The following is a 10,218-nucleotide window of genomic DNA, read 5'->3' on the forward strand; positions in this document are numbered from 1 at the left end:
AGCCACTGCCAGAACTCTGGAGTTTTTCTGGCGGTGTTGTCCAGGCTGGCCTCCAGCTTGGATTCAAATGACCCTCCCACCCCAGGCTCCTCAGTACAACACCTGCCTTTATCTAATTCTAAAATTCTGGCTGTGCTGTATTCAATTACGTGGATAGACCAGCAGTTTGGTTTTCTGAAAGACAGTTAATCCATTTAAAAGTGCTAGTCAACATTTTGTCCATTTTTTTTATACTTGGGCTAATCTGTCTGTAGGGTAAACTAAGAGACTGCTACGTCACCAGAAATCTTTGTAGTGCCTAACTACCCCCAGATGGAGTAGTTATTAACACTCCTGTCGAAGAAGGGCATGAGATTTTGTTTGCCCACACGGTCATCAACTTTAAATGCTGTTCAGTACTTGTCAGTGGTATGTACTGGAACGTGTGGGCGTGTGTGTGACATGGGCCAATTCCCCCGAGGGCAGGTTGGTCCCGAGTCCGCCCCAGCAGCACGCAGATCCCCGGCTCCCCGGTCCCAGCCTCATCCAGCCACAGCGCGTATTCTCGCGACCCCAGGGTGCCGGCTACGATGCCCACCTCGCACGCCTGGACCTGATACCAAACTGTGTATCAGAGGCGTAGCCTGCTGCCTCCCTCCCTCGCTCAGGCAAATATTAATGGTCCGTCTGTTTTCTGCTGGAAACTGCCCATGCAGTGACCGCGTGGCGTTTGAACTGAGGCCTGCAGAGCTCAAGCTGGCAACCCGGGCAACGCGTGCAGGCGAGGCCGAGGGTCGGAGAGCCGCGCATCTGCAGCCCAGCATGCGGGGAGCGCCGCCGGTCACCACGCCGCTTCCCTTCTCGGACGACCCAGGCACCCGCCCCAAAGCTCAAGGACTCAGGGCCGAGGGGTTGCTGGGAACTCGCCGCTCACCTTCGGCAGCGGGAGCGCGATGGATCGAAAGAGGCCGTTTTCGAAGTGCAAAGTTCAACTCGTGCTGCTGCACCCATTGGCGCCAAAAAAGTTTCTGAGCCAGCTGCGCAGGCGCGAGGCTCCGACGCACTAGCGAGTGCGCAGCGCCGGGGAGGGGAGGGGCGGCCTGCGTTTTGGTTGCCTGGATACCACGACGCAACAGTAGCGGCAAAGGAGAGGGCCGGGCGTAGGGTCTCTGTGGGTTGCTGGGAACTCGCCGCTCACCTTCGGCAGCGGGAGCGCGATGGATCGAAAGAGGCCGTTTTCGAAGTGCAAAGTTCAACTCGTGCTGCTGCACCCATTGGCGCCAAAAAAGTTTCTGAGCCAGCTGCGCAGGCGCGAGGCTCCGACGCACTAGCGAGTGCGCAGCGCCGGGGAGGGGAGGGGCGGCCTGCGTTTTGGTTGCCTGGATACCACGACGCAACAGTAGCGGCAAAGGAGAGGGCCGGGCGTGGAGGGTCTCTGCCCTCATTCGCCGGGAAGCAGAGGAGGAGCCGGTAAGAGCCGACCGGGGAGGGACGGGGGGAGGGAGGCGGCCATGCCCGGCGGCTCACGCCGTCCTCCCGCTGGCCGCTGAGCACCTTGATTCTCCCAGGCTGTCGCGGTCCCTGGAGCAATGCCACTTCCCGACACCATGTTCTGCGCGCAGCAGATCCACATTCCCCCAGAGCTGCCGGACATCCTGAAGCAGTTCACCAAGGCTGCCATCCGCACCCAGCCCGCCGACCTGCTGCAGTGGTCTGCGGGGTAAGCGGACCTGAGACCTAGTCCTTGGCCCCGGTGATATCTGTCTGTCTGTCTGTGTGTCTTTGACCGCGAGACCAGAGATTGTTGCCGACACGCTCATTTACCTACACAGTAATGGCACTTGAGTCGTGCGGGCGGAAAAAGGCTTGCCAAACCATCGCGTTGGGCCGTTTCTCAGAGAACTCCGAGGGTCCCATCGCAGCAGTCACCCCAAGGCCAGAGGAGGCCACAGCAAGTGCACCTCCCAAACCTTGGAACCATTACATTCTTAAGAGCGTTGCAGAAAAGCTCTTGGTCCCTTCTCAGTAAATAGACAAAAAGCCCACTTTGTTAGTGGCAAGCGTCAGTCTAAGTGTGCCTTTGATATCTTTAGTAGCTGACATATCAGATTTCACTGACTTTGTCTTAACTGCATAACCAAGGTGAATTAGTTTCTTTTGGCTGTTGTAACAAATGAACACAATACTGGACAGTTTAAAACAGCCTTTAATATTGCAGTGCTGGAGGCTAAGCGTACCAAATCAGCTTCACTCAGCTTGGCTCAGCCGGCTTCCTCCTTCCTGGTGACTCTGAGGAGAAGCCCTGCTGTGTCCTTGCCTGAACTTCTAGAGCTGCATTCACTGGACTTCCCTCACGAACCCTTTGTTTTCCATTCTCTCTTTCTGCCTCCTTCCTCTTTTGGTGTTTTGAGATGGAGTCTCGCTCTGTAATTCAGTCCTGGCCTTGAACTCACTATGGAGCCCAGGCTGGCCTCGAACTTGAGGCAGTCCTCCTGCCTCAGCCTCTGGAGATCTGGAATCACACTCCTCCATCCCCACACCCAGTGTTATGCCCACCTCTTCTGAAAACACATGTAATTGGCAGTCAGGAGGTGTCCAGATAATCCAGGATAATGTTCCCATCTCAAATCAGTCACCTGCAAGGCAGTTACCATGTACAGTAACAGATTCCAGAGATAAACACCTGGATGTGTGGGGTTTGGGGGGAGTCATTTAACCGAGCAACAGGACTGCTTGTTAATACACTGTCCGCTTTCTGAGAAGCACTTTCATCAATAGCTTTTGAAAGCTTCTCTCAAGGTTCTTGATTTAAAAAAAAAAGTCTCTAGCTTTCACCATGATTCAAGCCTAAACAAAAGATAGTGAGATTTCATAAAAGATTTTTTTACAACATACAAAAAGATTCCAGCGATTTAGCTTTATTTTTTCCTCTTGGAACCTCAAATTATATTTGGTAACACTTAAGAGACAATTATCTTGAGCTTCATTTTAATCTGAAAGGCTTCATGGAGAACTTTCTGAATGCTCCATGCCGCTAATGTCTGTCAGGAACAATTTTTAGCATTTAGGAGAAACCCCAGGGTGGCGGGGGAATCAATCACCAGGTGAGGAGCTTGGGTCCCAGCGTTCAGAGCATTACCTGGAAGAGGCAGGTTCACGAGGAACTGGAGGGTGGGAGAACCGCTCAGTGCATAAACGCGGGCTCGTGAAGCAAGGCATGGAGAAGGAAGCAGAGGGATGGGACCAGAGAGAACCAGCTAAAGACCGGACCGCAAACAGGAGGCTGCAGAAGCCAGGCAGGCACCCTGCTTCCTCGAGAGTCTTTTCAAAGGAATTCCTCAGGTGCCTGTGTCAAAGCCACTTGCTTTCTCCCAGACCTGCCTGCTCCCTGGGCTGCAAGTGATAAAGGCGGCTCTGGTGTCCGGGGAAGCAGTGGAGTATCATTCACTGTTCTCACTTCTAAAGCAGGCTTTCCCGAGCCAGGTGTGGTGGCACACACCTGTAATCCCAGCACTTGGGAGGCTGAGGCAGGAGGATTGCTGTGAGTTCCAGGCTAGGCTGAAGTAAGCGGCGAGACCCTGTCTCAAATAATTAATAAATAGAATAAAGGAGCCTTTCTTAGCTCGGGCAGGACTGATGCATAGTGGAGGTGCATTGTGGGTGTTCACCATGTTCCTGAGATGCCCGCAGTGCCACCCTCCCTTTGACCTGACTGCCAAACTGTCTCCAGAAATCACCAGTGCCTTGAAAACAGGGGACCAAAACGTTCCCTATGAGCCCCCTACTCCAGAGGCCTTAGGAGCCCCGGAGTCCTTTCATCTGTTAGGAGTCACTTCCCTAAGAGGTGCACATGCTCCCTAGCAACACTCCCTAGCAACAGTCCCAGCAACGCTCCCTAGCAACACGCTCAGCACCATCCCAGCGCTGCCAGCTGACTCCCCACTGCTTTGCTTTGGGCTTTTCCTCAAATTCCTCATAAAAGCATAAAATGGAGCTTAAGTCTCCTCACAAGTCTGAAAGCAAGGTTAAATGTGAGACATGAAAAGACGGGACAGGACGGGTCAAGGCCTTCAGTCTGCCCGACACGGGTCTGTCCACATGGCCTGTGTGAGTGTTGGGGGCTCCCAGCTCCTCCTGTCGCTCTGCCACCCCTTCCTGTGCCAGAAGACATCCAGAGAGGCTCCCGCCAGGCCCACGGCCCATGTGGCCTCTCCTGCCTTGGTCCCCCGCTTCTCTCTGTACCTCTCCACCTAAGCAGCGTCTCCAACATCTGCGGGAGCAGGTTTGAGGGAAAACGCAGAGATGTCCGGGGGAGGGGAAGACCAGATGTGTCGCACAGCAGCAAGGCTGCAGAAAGGGTAGTCCCCCAAGCACGCAGACAGATGGAGAAACTGAGGCACATGGAGATGGCCGAGTAAGCCAAAGGGGACCAGAAAGGCCACTGGGTTCCTTCCCAGGTGGGGCTTGATTCCTGTCTGCCTTGGGCGCCCTGGGCCCACTCACTCTGGGGGTGTCTCTCCTTACCAGGTATTTTTTAGCTTTGTCGCAGGGAGATCTGCTCCCTATAAAGGACAGAGTCGAAATGCCCATGGCAACCCAGAAAACAGACACAGGCCTGACCCAGGGACTCCTGAAGGTCCTGCACAAGCAGGTAGGGGGCATCCCACCACTGTTCTAACCCTGGGGCCAGACCCGGGGTCACCCTGACCGCCTTGCCTGTCCTGTGGTGAAAGAACCCCAAATAGCTGTTCACGTATACATTTAGAAAAGTGGTGTGTGTGGTGTCATCTGTGATCCCAGCTACTTGGGAGGCTGAGGCAGGAGGATCCCAAGATCAAGGCCAGCCTGGGCAACTTAGTGAGACCCTGATTCAAAAATGTAAAGGTTGGGAGATGTAGCTCAGTGGTAGAATACCCTGACTGTGATCGCTAGTAACACACACACACACACACACACGAAATATAATTTCTTTGAAACACAAAATTAAGTTGAGGCAGATTCTGCTGGACTGAAAAACATAAAGCAAAAACTACAGCAGAAGTACAGTGCTTCAGAGTGGGCCTCAGGGAAACTCTGAGTGAACGGAGGTGGTGTGGGAAGAGATACTGAGACCGCACCAGCGATGCCCGAGTGCTGCTGACCGCCCACAGCTGACCTACAGTCCCAGGTGGCCTGGAAAGGCAGCAGAAGTAAATACACTGATGCTTGGTTTGAATCTCTCCTGGGTAACTCTTACCATGCTTAGGGGACTGCATTTGGATTTTATTTCATTTACTTTTAGGGTACTAGGGATCAAACCCAGGACCGCCCTAAACTACATCCCCAGCCCATTTTTAAAATTTTTATTTTGATACAGACATGTTCATTTTGGGCTCAGACTTGTGATCCTCCTGACTCAGCCTCCCAGAGTGCTGGTATTATAGGCAGGCACCACCTGGAACTGGACTTTTAAATGTTTTTTTTTGTTGAAGTTTGGGTGCGTGTGTGTGTGTGTGTGTGTGTGTGATTTCCTACCCACCACCTGTCCAATTTGGCTTTGCTTCCCGTCCTTTTTCACTGCCCCCTCTGCCCACGGGGTCCCCTATATCCCCGCAGTGCAGCCACAAGGCCTACGTGAGCCTGCTGGACTTGGAGCGTAAGTGGCGGACGCTGTGCTTGCCAGTGGAGAAGCTGCGGGCTCTGCTCCAGCTGGACCCCTGTGAAGACAAAATCGAGTGGTTGAAGTTCCTTGCCCTGGGGTGCAGTGCGCTGGGTGGGGTGAGTACATTACTTGACTAATTTTGACCTAGAAGAAGAATTTTTTTCCCAGAGGCCTATGATATGTTCCAGCTTGTAATTATTTACTTATTGATTGATTTTTACTTTTTGGGGTACTGGGGATCAAACTTGGGACCTTGTGCTTTCGAGGCAGACGGTGGCACCACTGAGCACATCCCGGCCCTGTAGTTATTTTTAAGTTACTGATGGATACCTGGATGTCATAGGAATGCTTTGATTTGAAAGGTATTAGCTGTAGATAAAATACATGGGGACTGTTGGACAGGTTTTAAAAGTGCATCAGTGACATTTTTATTAAATGACAATATTTTGTAAAATGTTAATACCTATCTGCCTCTTTGGTGGAGAGAGGCATGAAACTATTTTATAATTCAGTTACAGTTGACTCTTTTTCTTAATGCTGGGGGTGGAACCCAGAGCCTTCCCACTGAACTCCAGCCGAGCTCTTTAAAAAAAAAAAAAGAATCTGAAACAGGGTCTTTCTCTCCTTAAGTCACTAAATTGACCAGGCCGGGCTGGCTGAGGGCTGGGTCAGACGTCTTGAGGCTCCTGGAGCCCTCGGGCTGAGGCTGCTGTGAGAAAGGCAGTTGGCTGTCCCACTTACAGAGAAAGCTGCTTGCGGTGGTGTACACATGCAGGAGGCTGAGGCAGGAGGGTGGAACGTCTTAGCCCAGCCTGGGCAGCTTCATGACTTAGTGAGACCTTGTTCCAAAATGAAAAATGAAAAAAGTAAGAGGGCTGTGCAGAGGCGCTGGGTTCAATTTCCAGTACCACAAACAGACAAGAGTTAAGCGAGAAAAGAGACCCAGCCCTCCCTACTGCATAGAGAAACCGTTTTCTTGTCTCCTCTCTAGCCTTTGGACTCCAGAACATTATACTGATTAGTTCATAGTCTGCTTCTCAGCACACACCCCCTCCCGTCCGAACAGAAGCCTCTTTCATTTTAATAGATATAGATATTTGTATGTATTTTTGTTGTTTTGTGATTAGGTCTCGCTAAGTAGCCCACACTGGCCTTGAACTCGGTGGTCTTCCTGCCTCATCCTCTGAAATGCTGGGATTACCAGTGTGCACCACCACTCTGGCTCAATGTAATTTTAATTTTTTAAAATGAAAAATGATATAATAACCACATTGGGAACCTAGACGGTACCTTACCCCAGGTCCTGGGCGTCCTGTCACCCTGCCTGCCTGAGTGACATCCAGACCCTACGATGAGCTGGCTCTAACTTTTCAGAGAGTCCAGTGGGCTGTCAGTGACCCACGCTCTGGCAGGGCTGCCCTCCTGCCGGCACTGGGCCCTGTCCCAGGGGCTTCACTGTCGCCCCTGCTGGCCATGCGCAGCACCACAGCTCATGGCTTCTGCCGGGCCAGGGGACAGACAGACAGCACTGGGGACGCACAGGTCAGGCTGGTGGCCAGAGGTGGCCTGGGGTGTTTCCCGCCAGCTCGGCTGACCCAGCAGCCAAGGGCTGCCATCCGGGCCTCTCTGCAGGTGCACTGGTGCGGGAAGAAAGAAGAAAGCGTTTTGTCGCCGAGGTGTTTACATCGTCACCTTGCTGACCTGGAGCTCTGTAATCCACATTCGAATCTCAGAGACCTGTGCAGCATCTGCCTGACCGTGTCTTGGTTTCTGCCTCTGGGAGCTGTGCAGATTTGAGGCAGCAGTGATGAGAAGGAGAACAGTTCATGTTTGGGATCCGACTTTCTAATTTCCTCCTCCTACTCGTGAAAAGGAAGCCCCAGGTTTCAAGCCAAACGGAATCTGTTGGGAAACTGAGGCCCCTTCTCCATGTGTGATGCGTGACACTAGATGGAGACATTTTGTCGTGGACAGAGCCTCAGCGTCTGAACTCATGGCCTGGTGGCGCACGCCTGTCGTCCCAGCACTGGGGAGGCTGAGGCGGGAGGATGCCGGCCTGGGCTGCACTGGGAGACCCTTCGGAAGGGCGGAGCGCAGACAGGAGCTCAGGGAGCAGTCACGGGTAGTGGTGACGCTGAGGCTGCCACACCTTCCCTCACAGGACACCGCGTGACTGGGCCCGTTTTGCGCTCCCCGTGTCCCTGACATGCACACGGCTGTGGCGGTGAGTTCTGTGCCTCTCCGTCCGCTTGGGAACCGCTGGAGCCCAGCGCTCCGGGTGAAGATCTCCAAGGAGGCCGCGCGCCTGCGAGTTCAGTCCTGCGCTCCTTCCTGTCTTCCTGGCCACAGTCCCCAGGGCTTGGGCGCAAGGTGGCAGGACCGGGCCAGGGTCTGACTTAACGCTGGGTCCTTGGGGCCTGGTGGCCTGGAGCCGGATGAAGTGGCTCTCCTGTGGCTGTGGGGACCTCTCCAGAGCGGTTGTTGCCGGGTGTGGTGGTTCACGCCTGTGATCCCAGCACCCAAGAGGCTGAGGCAGGAGGGTTGCCCCAAGTGTGAGGGCAGCTTGGGCTACACAGCCAGCCACCATCTTAAACAAACAAACGAGGAAGAAGGGGGTTCTAGGAGGAGCCTGCCCCTCCTCTCCTGCCTCCTGTCTGGGCCGTGGCTGCCCGCCTGGTGCTCACTGTCATGATGGACGTACAGGGGGAGGCTGCACCCGGACCTGGCTGCTGGGAAAGCTACAGAAACCTGCTTTGTTTATAAATGCCTTGCCTAGGCATTTCCTTATAGTCACACTGCAGCGAGACATTTCTGTGAGATCAGAGCACCACAGCCAGCCAGACGCAGAGAGGGACCCCGGGGGGCTTCTGGGTGGGTCCCGGGAGCGCCGCCCTCTGGTGACAGCAGGAAGCGCGACCAGAAGAGCGGAGCGTTGGAGCCCGCGGGTCCCCCTGCGGCCCTCAGCCCTCCCTCCCCTCTGCTGTCCCGCCACCTCGCTGCTGCCTTTGTCCTCTCTCCCGAGCGTCTCTGGCCGCCTCGCTGTTCCAACTCCATTCCGGAGGTTTCCCTTTCTCAGCCCTGGTGACTCTGGGGAGGAGCTGACGCCGCAGGGTGCCAGGTCCCGGGCCTCCTGCCTGCCTTCACCGCCTTGGACAGGGCTCAGTTAGCAGAGCCGGGTGGGGTGGGTACAGGCCGTGCAGCGAGAAGCCTCTCACCCGCCTCGGCCGGCACCTCCCAGGCTGGCCTTGAATTCACAGTGATCCTCCTGCCTCGGCCTCCTGAGCCCTGGGATCGGAGGCGTGCGCCATTTCCTGCTGGGTGCGGGCTCATCTGCCTGTGGGGAGGCCTGCGAGGCCCCGCACTCCTTGTGTCCTCGCGCTGCAGCCGTGACCCCAACAGACCCGAGCACGCACACAGCGCTCTCGGGAGGGTGGGGGCCTCCCAAGCAGCACAAGGTCCTGAGTTCATCCCTGGTACCAAAAAAAACTAATTTAACGGGGCGCAAATACTTGGTTAAAAACCAAGCCCCCGTGAGCAGTGGCGCAGAGGAGGGGTCCTCCCGCGGGGAGCGGCCGGGACACGCAGTGTGGAGCCGAAAGGGCAGCTGGCCCAAGGCCGGGGCTGTCTGTGGGCCCTGCGGTGCGGACACTGCCGCAGACCCTGCTGGCCAACGTCGCCATCCGAGATGTCTTTCTGGTGTGTGTGTGGCCGCCGTTCCCAAGCCGTGGGTGACTCTCCGCGCCCCGTGGGTGGGAATCCACACAGCCTCTCTCAAAGATTTTCATATTTTATTTACTTTTTTACTACTATATTCCCCCAAACCCCGGCTCTTAAATGTTTCATTACAAGCCTTTACATTTTATTTTGAGACAGGTTGTCCCAAAGTTGCCCAGACTGGGCTTAAACTGAGCAACATCCCCAGCCCATTATTTCTGAGATAGGCTCTCTCTAAGTCTCCACATTGCCAGGATGGACTCAAACTTGCCATCCTCTTGCCTCAGCCTCCCCGATTGCTGAGATCCCAGGTGTGCGCCCAGCTTTCCCCTCCTTTTAAGGCAGTTCGTCCTTTTTCCTCAAGGGTCAGCCGGGGAGTTGGAGGGAGAAGTCTGAGATCTCGGGAGGAAGGGGGTGGCCCTCGGCTGTCCCCTTGTGGGCACTGGCTCAGGCAGGGCACTGTGGACGGGGCGGGGCGTGACACCTCTGTGGATAACAGCATCCCTCCGTCCCTCGAGCGGCTGACGAAAATGTGGTACCAGCTCTTATATGCCGCGGAGTACTACTCTGCCACAAAGAAGGAGAAGCTCGAGTCTCTGTAGGAAGACAGATACACCTGTTGACCATAATGTTAAGTGATAACATAATTTGTGCTGTAATAAACCAGGCACATAAGTGTGGTTAAATTTCACATGGTTTCTCTTAGATGAAAAACCCAGAATAAAAATAAATGAAAGCGGGCCAGAGATGTAGCTCAGTGGCACCTGGCAAGCTCAAGGTCCTGAATGTGATCCTTGGTACTGAAAAACAAACAAACAAAAAAAACAAAAGAGCAAAATAAAAGAGATAAGAGGAAGCAGGGAGATGGATCTTTCGCAAAAGGG

General features: G+C 54.4%; 1 protein-coding gene across 2 annotated transcripts in view; it reads left to right on the top strand.

Moving 5' to 3' along the window:
- Nucleotides 1-1,181: 1,181 nt before the first annotated feature.
- Nucleotides 1,182-10,218, top strand: part of Ropn1l (rhophilin associated tail protein 1 like) — an 11,806-nt gene continuing 2,769 nt past the window's right edge. Inside the window, exons 1-4 of one of the 2 annotated variants that reach the window (XM_010611996.3) lie at nucleotides 1,182-1,449; nucleotides 1,548-1,699; nucleotides 4,507-4,630; nucleotides 5,575-5,736. In XM_010611996.3, coding sequence (XP_010610298.1) covers nucleotides 1,569-1,699; nucleotides 4,507-4,630; nucleotides 5,575-5,736 — 417 coding nt within the window. In that variant the 5' untranslated portion in view covers nucleotides 1,182-1,449; nucleotides 1,548-1,568. The remainder of the gene's footprint in view (nucleotides 1,450-1,547; nucleotides 1,700-4,506; nucleotides 4,631-5,574; nucleotides 5,737-10,218) is intronic. The other variant, XM_019205765.2, reaches the window with a different exon arrangement.

Source organism: Fukomys damarensis, unplaced genomic scaffold, assembly GCF_012274545.1.
Source record: "Fukomys damarensis isolate Sample0158 unplaced genomic scaffold, DMR_v1.0_HiC HiC_scaffold_1, whole genome shotgun sequence".
In the NCBI taxonomy this organism is placed as follows: Eukaryota; Metazoa; Chordata; class Mammalia; order Rodentia; family Bathyergidae; genus Fukomys; species Fukomys damarensis.